Source organism: Pygocentrus nattereri, chromosome 9 (assembly GCF_015220715.1).
Source record: "Pygocentrus nattereri isolate fPygNat1 chromosome 9, fPygNat1.pri, whole genome shotgun sequence".
NCBI classification, from domain to species: Eukaryota; Metazoa; Chordata; class Actinopteri; order Characiformes; family Serrasalmidae; genus Pygocentrus; species Pygocentrus nattereri.
The window spans coordinates 19,796,442-19,813,693 of NC_051219.1; the positions used below are offsets into that span (position 1 = coordinate 19,796,442).

Sequence of the window (17,252 nt, forward strand, 5' to 3'; positions counted from 1 at the left end):
TTACTAAGAAACATGTAAACAATTAAACTCAGTTTACAGCCCCTCATTGTCACAACAGAACTCATGCACTTTAACAACAGATTTAGAATCAGCAATTCCACAATATCCATCTTCAGCATTCAGCAATGCTGAAACTTTCCTGGAGAAAGTACCTACTGATATAATGTAATGCATGACTGATATATCATTTGGGTGAAAAATAATTAGATATTATGATTCTAGATAGTTATTGGTGAAAATCCTGCCAATAAAGCTCCAACATTAATTGTTTTAGGTGGCAAGACACCTCAAATATAAGGAGACATTTAATTTTGAGGATTTCCATAGTTACAAGGTTTCATTCTGCAAATCGAATCATCAGCCTTTAATCACTTTTACAGCAATAACACAGGCTGAAGTGCTTGAACACAAACTAATAACAAAAAATGTAAAATAAAACTGCATCCAAACTTAACTTTTAGCATGACAATAATATGCTATAACACAAAAACATTTGTGTAGAGAACTGATGAAAACAAAAGCCCTAATTAACAGAAATAAACTTGCTAAGAGGTCCAGCACTACAATACGTTTAGTATTTAAGACTAAATATAATCTGTAACTGAGAATATCTGACAACATTTATACCATAACCATTAATACTGATAATCATATTTAATTATTCACAGTTTACTACTGACAATGTACTGACAGTCAGCAAAACACCTAAAACCTAGCAAAAACTAATTCCACAGTGGTTCTGACTGAATATTGCTCAGTTGCTGTGGGGGCAGTTATGGGCTGGAGTTTAGGGAACTGGTCCTGTAACCGGAAGGTTGCTGGTTAGATCCCCAGTGCCGACAGTCCATGACTGAGGTGTCCTTGAGCAAGACACCCAACCCCCAACTGCTCCCCGGGCGCCGTGGATAGGGCTGCCCACAGCTCTGGGCAAGTGTGCTCACTGCCCCCTAGTGTGTGTATGTGATGTTTCACTTCACAGATGGGTTAAATGCGGAGGTGGAATTTCCCCGTTTGTGGGATTAAAAAAGTATCACTTAAAACTTAATAGATGTTATCTAGTAACCTAGGACTCAGGATTTCAATGTACATGCTGTATTTAAAAGCTTCAAATCTGCAAAAAGAGTGCCTCCCATTATCTCTAGCCCTTTAAATGCAAACCACCATGCCCTTTAGTATTAGAGAAGAGAGTAGCAGAGAAGAGAGATGGGCCACAAGCTACACAAGATGTTAGTTAGGTTACAAACAGCCCAAAGCTCACCATGTTTGGGTTCACCTCTCCTCCTTCAAACTCTCAAACTGACTGCCTCAAACAAGAAGCAAAGGGAGTTGAGAATGACTGGCACTAGCTTTAAAGGAAGCACATGGCTAAACCACTTAAGGCAATGAGAAGTTATCTGTCAACACAGGAATTGTTTAGCAGAGGAAGCGGAAACTGAATCCTGAATACTAAATCCACTTGAGTGATGTCCTGGTAAACAATTAATAATTAGGGCACATTCTTTTCCTGATGGGATGGTATTTGTCATCTGTTGTATTATAAATACAACAGAATTTACCTTTCCATGTTTCATTAATTAAACCATTCCAAAACCATAGCAACTGTTGGGCAGCTTTACAAACATTAGCATAAATAAATAAATAAACAAATTAATTAATTAAAAACACACATTTTAGTTTCCAGTCTAAACAGGTTAAAACCAGACAAAAATGCTAACCTTGTCTACTCAAGAAAACACTGATCTATCCTAAGTGTCAACTTTCAAACTCATGCATATCATTTAAAATAACACAAAATAATTTTTACTAGATTTTTTTTTTTAATAGAAAACAGAACTACAATTTCTCATTAGATTGCTACAAAAGAATGCTTTTGTGCATGGATAGACAGATCAGTTCCCTAAAGAACTACTGACCAGAGAATATGTATGAAAAATGGGCATTTCATGGGTCAATATGTCTTACCTTGTCTGTCAAACTCCACATTTTTGCACTGTGCCTGACCATGGTTCCACGGGCAATAGAAGACAGAGCCTCCCTCTCTGATGTAGGGCTGGCTGGTGTTAGCCTTGGGTGCTCCAACAATGATACTTTCGCTACTGAAAAAGGACAGAAGCAACATTTCAAAATGTGTGCTAAATGATTGACTACATTTGAAACATTATTCAGAATTCAGAAAACACTCATTTTGTGATTGTCATATGGGATTGTTTCCTAATTTCAAATTCTCAAGCTCAAAAAATAAACGACTCACACAAACTGAAGCAATGATGGCCTTTTGGAAAATGCATTTGGTACTAATGTACTGTAGAGGACTGTGTTACATAATAGTGTGGCCATGTGCAATTGCTGGTAAGATTTTTGGCAATGTGTAACAGTTTTGTGCACTTAACACACATACACTAGCCTCATTGGGTAACAAATGGAAAAACAAGAGCTGAGACTGCTAAAGTGGAGTCATACAGGTGTTTCAACAGCTGTGTTTCTCCCTTAGGGATATCACGCACAGGCATATGTGCGCGCACGCACGCACGCACGCACACACACACACACACACACACACACACGCACACACGACAATTGTGGGGACATTTCATAGACTTCTATTAATTTCCTGAAGGCATAGCCAAACCTAACATAACTACAACTACCACCTTAACCCTTACCCTAACTTTAAAACATATCTTTACATTAAAATTTAATGATTTACATATACAAGGAAGAAAAGTGCCCAAAACATGAGGGTATAAACAGGTTTTGGTCCCCACAATGTAGCGTTAACATTGTTTACCCACACATACACAGCTGCATGACAGCCATGTATGCCACACACATACACTCAAACTATTTTGCTTTAAGCCATATCTCCACCTCAAATAGTGGAAATGTTGCTGTTACCATTACCATGATTTCAACCAAAAACTTCAACTAAAGAACAACTGTCACTAAATCTGACTTCTACAAGAGTTTCAGAAAGATGTGAAGTACAAAATCAACAGGACCTGTTAATTATAACCAGATGGCATTAAGACAGAGGGGGTCTTATACCCAGGTGGATCATAAAAAGACTAAGGTCCTATCCTGTTATATGTAATTCTCCATAAGAGCTAGGACTATTACAATACACATTATTTATACGTTTTGTTCCTCAAATATATAGGCTGTAAGACAATATGTGCTCTAAACAAAAAGTAAAATACTTGTGATGTGACAAAATAAATAGAAATGGTTTCCACTTGTATTAAAAAAAAAAATACATTGCAACCAAACCAATTTACAATTTGTGTATGTACTAAAATATGTGTTTGTGTTAAATATGCTTTCTGTCAACTGGACAAAACTATGGTATAAAAATAGAAATATCACATCATAATATTTGTGTACTGTTACACTCCTACTGTGGACAGTAACTTCCATGAACCCTGGACTTCTAATCTGTGTCTTATTTTCCGCAAGACAGCCTATACAAGTGTGGTACAGACATGTCCTCACTGTCTGAGAGCTTACTATCGTCTTTCCTGTCATTAAGGCCAGTCCATGCAGGCATGGTGAGGGCGCACTGAGGGTTTTTGTGGAAGGGATGGGGGTAGGGGTGTGCTGGGGGGGGTGGGGGGGGACAGGAAGAGAACACCCTTTCCTGCCCTCTGGGCTTTTCTCCATGATGCGTGACGGAGGGTTACCTCACAAAGCCTATACTCAGCAAGGCCTCCAGCCAACTGGCCTCAGGGGAAGGTTCCTATCCACTTTAGATCCACTAAAGAGATAGCGTCCATTGACCAGGGCAGGGGTTTGACCACTTGTAAATTATTCTCCATGGTAAACATGAGACCACAAAATCATACCTCTGCATTTGTGAGATGTTGGAGAAAGTAAAACAGTCTGTCCAAGTTTGCTAAAGGTCTGCTTTACCATATATATAAAAAACGCAATTAAAGAAATTTATTTTGTTCAGAATAATGCAGGCCAATTTTGGACAAGGTCACATGGTTCATTAAAAAAATGGTACAAAAAGACACTTCACAAGCACAATATTTAACAATAACAGTATTTTGGTCAAAGCATACAGCCCTAGTGAACAGGTATAACTAAAAAATATATAACCGAGGTTTTATAATGAAACATCAGACAATCATTATGCTCTTCAAAAAGACTGTCATGAAAGGCAAATAAAATAATAAAAGGAAAAAAGATGAAAAAAGGATGAAAGGAAAGGACATCCCAGGAGTTAGTAGGTTTTAAGGCCACTGCAGGGGACAGGGTCCCAGGACAGATACAAAGCTATAACCAGGGATGGGGGGAATGGAGGGGAGACCTGAGCAGGCGGTTCATTTGTTATCATAAAGGGGGAAACAAAAACAGTGCACTCTTCCTGCTTGGAGAGTGTATGCCGATTTTCCGCCATGTGCTTGGACATGGGGAACATCAAGAGGTACTGCAGTGCTTGGCCTAAGGAATAATGTCATTTACAGAACACGACTACTCTTCAGCAAGTTTCCTCTTCCCTACAACAGTTTGTATTAAATCTAAACTATGTATGAACACACCCACACCCAGCAGCACACATGAAAAGCAGGATCTGTTGTTAGTCAAGCACAAGATACATTTCTCCTGGTGCAGATGTCAACATATACCCCAGTGAAAGAAAATAATATATAAAAATGGCAAACAACAACAAAAATAAATACAAATAACATGGCTTACACTGATCTGCGTCATTATTTGCCTGCATGTTAAGCAGCTACACTATTTTCTTCAGAGACGCACTTTGTATCTGAAGGGTGTCATGCAGCTGCAGAGTCAGTGCACACAACTGAGCACTCTCAGGTCTCCTTAACTTCTCAAGTTCCTGGAGAGCTGAGCACAAACACTACTGCTTTGGCTGACTGCATGAAGAATCTACAGTTACTTACAAGGAATGCATTTTCCATGTTGTAAAATGTACTCACTCACAGCATATGAGCTTGTGTCCTAAAAAGGTAAGTGGTCCAAACTTCAGTTGCTTGCATCAGTTCTTTTTTTAAGCAGAGCATCAATATGGAATATAGCATTTATAAATTTGTAAAATCTAAATCAAAAACGGATTTGTTGCACAGGCCAAAAATCAGTGAGAAAAAAAACTGGCCATTTGCTGTGACCAGGAATACAAAAATGGGCAGTGACACTTCAATTGATTAGTTAAGTACAAATATAGGAAAAAACTCATAAGACTAAATACTACTTGAGCAGTTACTCAAATAACTGCTACTCACCATACAGAAAAATGGTAAACACTTATGATTTCACAAGGTTTGTGGCTACCTAACCTAAACTACTATCTTACCTCAGACATTTGTTCACATTAGGCAAGTCAGCTAGCAAACAAAACACTTGAGCATTTATGCTTAACAATAAGAAGCTAACAGGCAAATGGCTAATAGCAAGAAACTAGTTAAGAACTAAACTAGGATTAATTTGACAGCTAGTTAATTGCTGTGAAAAGCAGAGTATAGATTTTCTTCATAATAGTTTTTACAGATTATTGGCAAGTACATTACTTTATTAATAATAAACTCAGGTAAAACTCCCATGATTATACACAAAAATTACCATTACAAGGAGAAAAATTAAATCACACAATACAAGTAGCTGTAAATCATTACATTACACCTTTGTTTCTGACTGGGCATTTATGACATGTTAATGTAGGCCTAACACTGTCCATGGAAGTCCAGTAAACAGGAGCTCTCTCTCACTGCTGATACCACCATCAAGAAACAAAACAGGAAACACAACAATGGAAAAATGCTTTCATCAGCTCAGTGGAAATTGTTGTGTCTTCCATGCCACACAGTTTGGAAACACACAAACAAACACTCACACACACACACACACACCTTGATAATGATCTGAAACAATTGTAAATAAGCAGCAATTTGCATGTAATGGGTCCTTATCAGACTGAGGATCTGTCTCGTCTAAACTGCCTTCTCTCCAGCTAAAACCCTAAACGTTGGGCTAACATTAGCATAGTGATAAGAGCTTTGATTGTTCTTAGCCAAAATGGTGGTCTTGGAAAAGGCTGTGTGTAAAGTGAGTGGTAGGACATCCTGTAAGCTTTTTAGCTAGCTAAAGAGGTTCAGACATTCTGTTTACCCCGAATCATATGTAATGCCATTGCTCTGCCAAAAAGATTATATTAAGTCGTTTCAGAAACAAAACCTTTCAAAGTGCAAAACCAAATGATTAAGTACGCAGCAATAAGTTTAGAAAGGTGTGGCACTGACCATGGTCTCTTCATATTCAGAACAATGCTATAACTGCATGTGTTTGACTGCCACCACAAGCATATTACATCTATCCCTCAAAATACACCACCCTATTCATAACGGAAAAGTTTAGATTTGTTTTGCAATAAATGTGGAGCTTACTGCAATTGCAAATGTAATTGGTTTCAAAAACACAGTGATATTTTTCAAGAAGGTCCTTTCACAACATCTGTGAGACAATTGAGCAAACCCCCAATGAGCTAACTGAGGAAAACATTATTAGCGTTTTTGTGGCATCCTTCAGAGCACAGACCACCGCCTCTCCGTAAAAACGCCAGTCAAAAGAGTACTAATAGTTTCCACAGTACTGAGTGCTAATTAAGCTAACTCAGGGAAGAGTCCAGGCTGAAGTGTTTACCACTAAAATTCTAAGTGCTACACATCCTCATTTGTGGTTTTGGTAATCAAACCAAAACTAAAATGATAAAAATGAGCCTCAAATCTCATCAGACAGCAATAAAGAAGGTTGGTTACAAAGTTGCTGATGTGACAAAAGCAGTTAGCAGTCCTTTCTAAGGACGGAGGAAACACAAATGCCAAACGTCTGCTTTGCACTCTCCTCACTGGCCCCCAAAACAACCCCCCCCAATCACACACCTAATTGTCTTCCTCACAGCTGCAAAACTTATGTCACTTGAACACTATTATAATTACTTAAAGCCTGCAAGAAACCACATCGGTCTGTTATGCAGGGGCTAGGAAATCACAAGCAGCCACCATCTGCCACCATACACCCATAAAAAGCACTTGCACACAGTAATAAATGTAGGCATAAAAAATGCACTTATTGAATTATCTCCCAGAAAGATACAGTATTTTGTGCATGCAAACATATCATTAGCCATTTGCTGAACTTGCATGTCAAACATCTAATATCAATCACCATCCATATCATTTGAATTAAGAGTTCTCGTCAATGTACACCCTAATGTCCTTTAGACACAAGCACCTGTGTTGTTGATACTTCTACAATACTGTGCAAAAAACCACCCTTCATTTATTTAATTTCCAGTTAAACGGGCCATCACGTACAAGCTATTCATTTTTCAGGAGATATTTCTGAAAAGATTAGATATTAGATAATCCACTTGCACAAAGAAGGGGGGAAAAAAAATCAAAGGAAAATTTTGTGAAAAATACAGGAGTTTCCAAAACTGGAGCTCACAAAATGATTAGAAGATATAAAGAAAATGGGACACCTAATAATCATGCAAAGAACTGGTAGACCACCAAAACAGTTGTAATCAGACAAACAGTACTTAAAGCTTTAGTCTTTGAGAGACAGCAGGAAATCAAGCTTCACTCTTGCTTCAGGATGTTTGTCCATCCCCACTCTGAGAAGATAATTCAACACTATGGGCCTAAAAGGATGTGCAGCTGTCAAGAAACAGCTACTGATAAAAAGACATAAAACAGAGACAAAGACAATTTGAAAATCAAAACAAAGAAGCTCTTGATGTCCTCAGAACATTGCACTGGCCACCCCAAAGACCAAAACTCAACATGATTAAATGCATTACTTTGACTGCGCTAAGCAAAACATGCCACTAGCTTCCGAGCCTGAACTTTGGAGTTGCAGAAACATATCCTAGTAGATTTCTTTGAAAAACTGAAAGTTAGCCTCCTGAAAAGAACAGGGGCTTTTGAGGGTTTTTGAGGGTTCTGTGTAATTTTCTGACAAATATGTTTTGTGCTTTTGTCCTGATGGCCATTTTGACTGTTAATTAAATAAATGAAGGGTTGACATCTTCGCAGTACCACACATAAGAGGGAAGAGAAATGATAGTGACCTCAATGAAACAACGTCAGTGAAACATTGAAGCATAAGGAGAAAGTCTTATGGAAATTAAATTGCTGTTTGCAGCTAATTACTGGATCCATGTTTTGCCCATACAAACAAAGTATGAGCAGAACATGGATCTACTAATTGTGATCTACAAGGTAGAGATGCAAATAACTTTCGGTGTGAAACTGTACACTGCAAAAAAGATTGTTCTTCAAGGGTTCTTTAGTAAAGGAAATGGTTCCATTCACTCAAATTATAACAACAGAAGTCGTCTTTTTGGTGCTTTATAGAACCTATATGGAAGTCCTATATGGAAGCACAATCAATATATTCTCAATCAATCTAAAGAACCATTTTACATTTACAAGCATGAAATGGTTCTATACAGGAGCTCACGTTTCCAAATGGAACTACTCAATTTACTAAAGAATCCTTGAAGAACCATCTTTAAGAGCGTAGAATCAACTCCAAAATCAAGTCAGATGCTTACCTTTATATGAGCAGCATCACTAAAGCACACAAGTATCTTAACTGAGACTCAACTCCATGAGTTGAACTCCATAACTGAACTCCATGAACCTCCAAACCAAACCAAGACGCCAGTGAATATTACCTCTATTGCCAGCATCTCTCACTAGCCAGTTCTGCAGTGGATGCCAGCTAGGCAATTACAAAAGAATCAGCTAATAACAAGAAAGCTAAAAAGCAGGCTAAAACAGCACTGTCTGGAAGGCCTGTTTGCTCAGTAGAGCTGAACCAGACATGCTTCATGCTGCTTTTTGAGAACCGTGGGCCCAGAAATGATGAGCAAAACAGTTACTGCCCAAGACAACTGGTACTGAATGACTGCACAGCTAACTCAAACAGCTGGCCTGTCTATACCTTTAAAAAAAAAGATAACTGGATGGATTTAAATGGCAGAATGAAAGCAAATTACATGGAAATACAGCTAAAGAACAAATATTTACAAAACCAAGGCCAGGCTGAGTATCAAATTGTCCATCATCTGACAACTTCTTTGTGTACTTCTAAAAGTTATTTAACATGATTAACTACACCTTAAGCCTGACCAGAAAAGATGATGTCACAGACTACCTGCTCCACTTGCATGCTATTTCAGAATAATGGTTAAAATTGAACCCACACCCACCTCTGTTGATCTGATAAACACCCTCACCCCTCTAGAATTTAAATGTAACCACAAAAGCATTTCCTGCCAAAGGATGTGTTCGCTGCAGCAGGAGGCCTGCAAATCAGCGTTCCTGGACCAGGTGCAGAGCAGTTAGCCAGAACTTTTTAGAGCTTGGCTTGACTCACAAACAAGGAGCTGCACTGAGGCATTCCCTTTTATCAATTAATGTACATAAGGTCACTCATTAACCTTCAAAACCAAAAGATACTGGGTTAAAACATGAAATTCTAACTATGACACAAGCAAACCAAACTTCCTGTAGGTAAACAACAGCTTGTGTACACTTCACATTTTCACAAGTGGCAAGACAATTTAAAGCATTACATCTACACTATATTGCCACAGGTATTCACTCACCCATCCAAATCATTGAATTCCAGTGTTCCAATCACTTCCATGGCCACATGTGTATAAAACCAAGCACCTAGGTATGCAGACTGCTTCGACAAACATTTGTGAAAGAATGGGTCGCTCTCAGGAGCTCCATGAATTCCTCTGTGTTACTATGATAGGATGCCACACGTGACGTATCCTCATTACTAAATATTCCACATTATAACAAAGTGGAAGAGATTGGGAACGACAGCAACTCAGCCATGAAGTGGTAGGCCACGTAAAATGACAGAGCAGGGTCAGTGTATGCTGAGGTGCACAGAGGTCGCCAACTTTCTGCAGAGTCAATCACTACAGACCTCCAAACTTCATCGGATGGCCCATTCCTGTTTCAACATGACTTCGCACCAGTGCACAAAGCAAGGTCCATAAAGACATGGATGAGCGAGTTTGGTATGGAAGAACCTGACTGGCCTCAACCCGACAGAACACCTTTGGGATGAATTAGAGTGGAGACAGCGAACCAGGCCTTCTCGTCCAACAGCTCACCTCACAAATGCGCTTCTGGAAAAATGGTCAAAAATTCCCCATAAACATACTCCTAAACCTTGTGGAAAGCCTTCCCAAAAGAGTTGAAGCTATTGTAGCTGCAAAGGGTGGGCCAACATCATATTAAACCCTATGGATTAAGAATGGGATGTCACTCAAGTTCATATGCCTGTGAAGGCAGACAACGAATACTTGGCAATATAGTGTATGTTAACATGCAGTGAGGCTTCTTAAATTCTCAGACATCAAATTCTAAGAGCCAGCCCCCAAAATAATCACAATTCACACCTCCAAAGAACTCAGAAACAGTGCAAGTTGTTTTGTAAAAGTTAGGCAGTTCACACCACAGAATGGCTCAGTGGGGAGTCTTACAAACAGAGGGAAAGCAAAGTTTCTGGGGCCATCATGAGCTAAACTATTAGCATGAAAAGCTTACTTTCTTGACCTACTCCACCCTTTTTTATCCAGCTTACTGGCAGTAAATTTGCCACCTGTAGACTGACTCAGTTATAAGAACAAAATTGTTGTTATAATTGGCTCAGTCAAAGCCTTTGCTTACTTTAAAAGAGAAAAGCAGGACGATAAATCTAGATAAAGATCTACTCACATGTGCAACACCCTGGGGCTTTCCCCTGCCTACAGGTACGGCTTAGTACTGCACAGGTCAAATATGGTGAGCCCTGACCAAACACATGCATCTTTTTCCTTAAGATGAAACAGGCCCATTAAACAGAGGTGACAAAAAATGTAAAAAAACAAAAAAAACAAAACATAAGTTACATGGAAAAAATTAGCTCCCCTAAAAGCACCACTGCACAAATGCTCTATTGTCCAGTGTCCATAGAAAGTACTAATCATTGCACAGGGAACCCTGGCGAAGAGGAGCTTGGAAGCCAACATAAACACACACCCTTATCCAGATGGACCCATGACTACGGACAAACAACCTTACACACACACACACACGAAGAAGAGTAACCGTAAACAAGAAATTACATTTCCCATAATAGGGAAGAGAGTTAAACACAGACAGGGGGAAGCATCTCTGTTTAGCAATGTCCAATTGGCCTTGAGCTTCCAGGGAAATACTGGCTTAGTTGTTACCCTTTGGAGTGGGTAAACTTTGGGAGGGCGACAAACACATAGAGATTACCTAATGCATTGTGTGTCATGGCCAAATCATCCATGATGTAATACACAAGAGCAGCGTCTCATAAACACATGGAAGAGGACTGGACTTCATTATCAGTGGGATGCCTTAATGATCACATGTTGAACCAAGTTAAGCTTTGCGAATCTTCCAGTGCTAAAATGTACTTGGGCAGGTGAAAACCTCCTTATGTGTGTACAGTAACATTCTCCCTAACTCGGGCCACACTGTGGTTGCAAATCTGTTGCCTTTGGCTAATGTTACAGACAATCTTTCTCCTCTCATTTAACCACAAATGTAAAACCATCCTCAAACAAACATCCAACAGAAAAGCCTCTTTTTGAAGGAATGTCTACATGATCACACATTATTCTTGAAAAATGAAACAAAGTTCAACACTTAAGGCTAGCTGAATATTTCAGAGTGACCACCACACAACCTGATCTTCTTTCATGGTTCTGATGGGAAACGAACACAGGTACTCAACCAAAGAATGGATAGTTCTGGATCTGGAAAAAGTAACCACATTGTGCATTATCACATTGACTACTAGAAAAAAAAAAACCTTATGTGTACGTCAGTGAACCTGACTGATCTCGGTTGGCCAATAAAATCAGTCAACTTTGAGGTTCCGCAGATCAGACATTTTGAAGTTTGTATGGTCATGGACTAATCTAATTTACAAAAGCATTCATAATTCATGTTTATTAATACACTGTTTAAGTAAAACTACTGGAGCCAGTTTGATGTTTGACCACAAAAAAATAAATAAATAAATAAACCACACCTGTTGAAAAAATGTTCATATCGGTGAGGCCCTAATGAATGTGCATTTGCTAAATGGAAGAGCTTCTTCTAAATTAAATCAATAGAAATGTCTCTTCCAGAAAAATCCTAATGTTCAGACTCTGACCTCTGACCTTTTCCTGCCAAAAAGCTCCCCTCCTTATCCTCATGCTATGCAGACAGGGGGTGGAATGCACTACTCCTCCACATAGCAATAAATGAGTTTTTCCCTCCTTGGCTATAACTAGTGGACATGAAGCTGTACTCAGAATCTGAGAGAATTTATCCTAATGACTCAGTATTTCTTCCTCATGGTAAATATTTGACATCATGGCTGCTGAACTCCAAAAATCTATCGAACATCTAGCTGAACAAACAAGATTTTTGCAATCCAGCCAAAGCAGTTCAGAACAAATTATGAACTGCCCTGGAGAGGCCCTGGTGTAACAAAGTGCAGTCCATTCCATGCACAAAAAAAAAACTATTTCTACTACAACCATGCAGCTGACAATGCTGCTCACACAAGTGTGTGAACCCTGCCCTCAGGCGGTCTTCTCTGGTGGTCTACACACACTGCCTAATTATATTAGTGTGAGTCAAGGAGCATCATACAGTTCAGACAGACATGTATGCCTGTATGGACCCAAACTATTACACAGAGTGCCTGGGGCAAGCATAGAGCTTTAGGAAGGCACAGAGTGTGAGTGTGAGTGTGTGTGAGTGTGTGTGTGTACGCAAGAGAGAGAAAGAGAAAGAGAAAGAAGATTCAATTCTGTATTCTAGCAAGAAAAAGGACACAGAGTCTTCAAACACCTTGCTGCGGGGACAGCTTTTTGATGGAGGTTTGGAAAACAGAATTTTCCAACCCTCCATATTTTTTGAAAATTCCCAACAACCACATGCAGAATCAAGTCCAAAAAGCCCCTTATTCATAGCCACCTCTAAAACTTCTCTGTTCACAAGCAAGCAGGTGCAAAAAAGAAAGACTTTCAGACAACTAAGGTCACCAAAAGGTTTGTACTCAATTCATTAAGTGATCAGAAATATGATACTATGGAAGTGATCCAGAGGAATTTGTTGGTTCTGCAGTTTTCCCGCACTGCTGTCTGGAAACCATGTTGCAATGTTGCATCATGTGTAATAATGGAAAAAAATAAGAGACCAGCATTCTATGAAGAATCTGGAAACAACATGGTACCTTCTTAAAACCAATTCTACATCCTCACAACTAAAGGCCCAAAATGATTCTTGGATTGGATGCAAGGTTCTACAAAAAAGACTTTCATAGGTACAGAACTTTTAGATCACATTGAGGCACAAAATTTTTAAGAAGGTTTTTCAGAGACACACATTTATATTCATCCAAAAAACCATTTTGACTCATTTAAGCTGCTTGGGCCCATTTCAATAGCCATTTCTGTTCATCCTCCTCCACAATGACGTCTCAACAGTGAAAAGTTCAGATGAAGTCATCGCAGGGAGAAAGCCTGCTGTTCTTGCTGTGACTTCATGGCTCATGAGTGCAAGCACCGTGGGGTGGGGGTCGGTTTAAGGGTCTGGAATATGTGAGTAGGGTGAGGGGTTTAAACACCATGCAGAATTACATTAGCAGAGGGCTGCAGCAAGGAGAAATTTACCTCATCCTGGACCAGCACACACACAGAGCAGGCACCCACTCATGTGCCCCCCTCAAAGAATTAATCATAATAATTCAGACATTCCCAAATCCAAAAGCACAGTAGTTTCAACAGTTTAGAAGGGATAGGCAGAGTGAGCTGTGTGTCAAAGAGATTCTGATCCAGCGTAGAGAGACAGTGGAAACTGGAGCCACCAGCAAGTCACTAAAGCAAAACCCCTGTAAAGCTGTGCTTGGCCAGACACACGGCAGCAAATAGCCAGGCAGAGATGGCTGATTGTGTCTAACTCCAGCCTGAGTGGGTGCTGGTTAATGATTACAATCACAGCAGAAAGCATACTGGCCTGGCGTGCTGCATATAGTGTGGGAAGAGAACATGTTAAAAGCACCTAACCCATTATTCAAAAAGCCCCTTTTTAGAAAAACCCAGAATTAGTCAAAGTTTTCAAATTGATTCTGGCTTGGGCGTACAGTTCTACCTTTAAGAATCCTTTATTTATAGTTAAACCTCTACATAATGTCAAAAGTTTTCAGTGAAAATAGTTTTTTGAAGAACCGTATCATAATGTAAAGTTCTTGTAAGAATCCTTAAACATATATACATTTAAACTCTTATTACATATACTTCTCTGTAATGTCCGGAAAAAGTTGTGCTGTTACAGCACTGCTACACAGAACTGATCCTAGTTCGGCTACATACAGATACAGTAGACAATTTGCATTACATACTTTAGAAGTTAGAGCCTGTTCATTTAAACTGTGTATGACAAATCCCATTAGTGAATAACATGATACAGCAGGTTAAATAGGGTATGACATATTAATGTAGCTAAAACCTTGAACTAAGTGTATTTAATATAACATGTGCAGCACTGCTACTGAGACATCTGTACTAGAACCATCTTTAGGACAGGACAGTGACTGAGCTGTGTAATATAAATAAAATGCAAAGCACTTCCAAAATCAGATTATGCACACAAGTGATCTATGCAATCCATTATTTAGACACAAGCACCAATCAGAGTTCTAATCGATAAATAAAAAAAAAGAACTACCCATTATGCTACAGTTGCTATCTATGTATGGACATGGCAGACTGTCCCTCTAAATGACTGCCTCATTCAGTGACAATAAGTGACTAAAGCACCTGCAATCAGGGACAATTACAACATCTTCATTACCTCCTAAGGAATGCAATCCTGACAAACTTCTCTGTCCTGCCAGTGATATTACCTATTCCCTTACTCATCTCCTAAATATGGTTTGAATAAAATACTGACCTCATTTGATGCACATGATTTTATAGAGGGGGATAAAAAGGAAAGCTTTCTGAAGCAAACTCTGCAAAGGGGACAAGGCTACTTGGGACTATATACACATCCACCCATCCACACACACCCACACCCACACTCCAATGTTTCGGGTCACCCTGGACAAACACTAAACCTCACTTTTAAAAGAGTGTCCCCTCCCCAGCTGTGGACCCAGGCTTTGATCTATATGGCACTTCACATATTGTGCAGGGATTCAAAACAACAGTTGGAGACACCTCTGCGGTTTCCCAAGTCCTTAAATATCCCCTGCTGGGGTCAGACTGACCAGGTCAGTTTTAGAATGGTTTAAACGTTACTAGTGTAACTAGTGTTACAGAGATTAAGGTATAATTTCTTGTAGACTGAATTCAAGCACAAAATAACTGGTGTATATATCTTAAAAATTAGTTACTAGTTAATAAAGTCAATCTCACATCACAGCAGTTCAACACCAAACATCACAGCTGATACATCAGCTGTGCTCCATTGTGCAGCATTTCAAGGAGTAAAGTGAATGAAGGAGTGACCAAATGAATGAATCAATTCACCCTCAATGCTCAAATAAAATTTGACCCTTGGACCAAAAACATTACAGTCTACTGTTTCATTTTACAGCGGCTTCTATTTTTTAAAATAAACTTGGATGTGGCTGGTGGTTATGGATCATACGTTTCTTATTTCAAGACTCTTTTGGTAGTCAGTTCATCTCTGGATCAGTCAACTATTAATAACATCTGTTCGCACTTCGGATCCCAGAGTTGATCAAATATTCGATTTGAAACGGTGAGAACGGAATTTATCAACTCGGCTGTTCCATGTGGTCTCTACGGAAAACATGTCCATCGATCTACCAAGTACAGATGTAACTGAAGTCCCGTTTGACGTGAGCATTTTTTTCTGGACGAGCTTGCTAATGACTTAATGCTAGCAACCAAATTCATATACCCACAAAAACTTACCCAGGAGTGTTGGTCATATAAAAGTCCACGGAGTAACCAAAATAGCTGCCTTCAGGTCCGCTGTATACCGACGGGGTATCGACGTCTAAGTTGAATGCAACACACAAAGGTAAAAGAAGAGCGAATGAAAGTGTAATTCGCCCAGGCAGTGAGTAAACCGTGTGGAGTAAAGTTGCCTCAGTCTTTGAGCGGTGTCGCTTGGAACCCATGATATTGGCTACAAGTCCTGTTATTCAGTGAAGCCTGCCGGTCGCTTTGAACAAAGGCGCTGAGGTATACAGCGCCCTCGTGGTAAAGTTCTTTCGCCTCAGCACGTATAATGCCTTATAGACACTCTAACTAAACTGTCCTTACTTAACTTTTCTCTCTCTCTCTGTGTCTGACTTTACTCTCTGTCTCGCTCACTCAGCCACTCTCTCTCTCCGTCCTCCTCACTTAATTGAAGCAGTACTGCTGAGAGGAGTTCCCAGACTCGTGACTAAAGTGCAGCAGAGGTGGAGCTAAGAGAGCCGTCCATGAGGCACAGAGGTTGTAACGGGACTGAAGTTACCTACATATTTGGTTTGCTCATTAGTAGCTTTTCATTCGCTTAGCGATAGAAACCCTACATGGGCCTAAATTATGGACTTTTCCTCACGATATGAAGTTATGATTGAAATACTGTTCGATTGGAAACACTGTTTACGTCCTGTTCGCTCTCCAGTCCAGATATAACGTTAATACCTTTTCGAATTCATTATTTTTGTGACGTCAGGAATATATTTACATATATCTACCTAAACAACCACGCCCCCATGACTCGGAAGGATAAGCAGGTTAGAAAATGTTTTTGTGTGTGTGTCTATACAACCTACAACCGTTTAGCCCCGCCCATTCATGCTTAAACTATGATGGGTGTTTCAGTTGCTTTTTGGATGAAGGAAAATGTAGTGCAGCCAAGCACAACAGAGGTAATTTATCATAATATGTCAGTCTTAAAGGCACAGCGAACACAAAAGACCTAGCTTGCCTGTCAGATCTCAGGCATTTGGCTCACCAATGCGCTTGGCATTAGTGCGTTTGGACAGTGTGCACTAAACCATGGGAAAGAGATATTCTGGATACTTTTTGAAGGGTTTCATCTTGTCAAACTACACAAATGTCAATATCCTATGATAAATGTAGTTTTTTTTGTGCATGACGAAATACCTATGCAGGGTAGGGAAATTCATGCTGTTGACATTCTGGCAAGTTGCAATACCAACCT

At 39.5% G+C, this 17,252-nt stretch overlaps 1 protein-coding gene across 1 annotated transcript in view; it reads right to left on the reverse strand.

Moving 5' to 3' along the window:
• Positions 1-16,459, reverse strand: part of itga5 (integrin, alpha 5 (fibronectin receptor, alpha polypeptide)) — a 50,291-nt gene extending 33,832 nt beyond the window's left edge. The window contains exons 1-2 of the mRNA XM_017694215.2: positions 16,007-16,459; positions 1,963-2,096 (exon numbers count right to left, since the gene is read on the reverse strand). Coding sequence (XP_017549704.1) covers positions 1,963-2,096; positions 16,007-16,215 — 343 coding nt within the window. The 5' untranslated portion in view covers positions 16,216-16,459. The remainder of the gene's footprint in view (positions 1-1,962; positions 2,097-16,006) is intronic.
• Between the last annotated feature and the right edge of the window lie 793 nt (positions 16,460-17,252).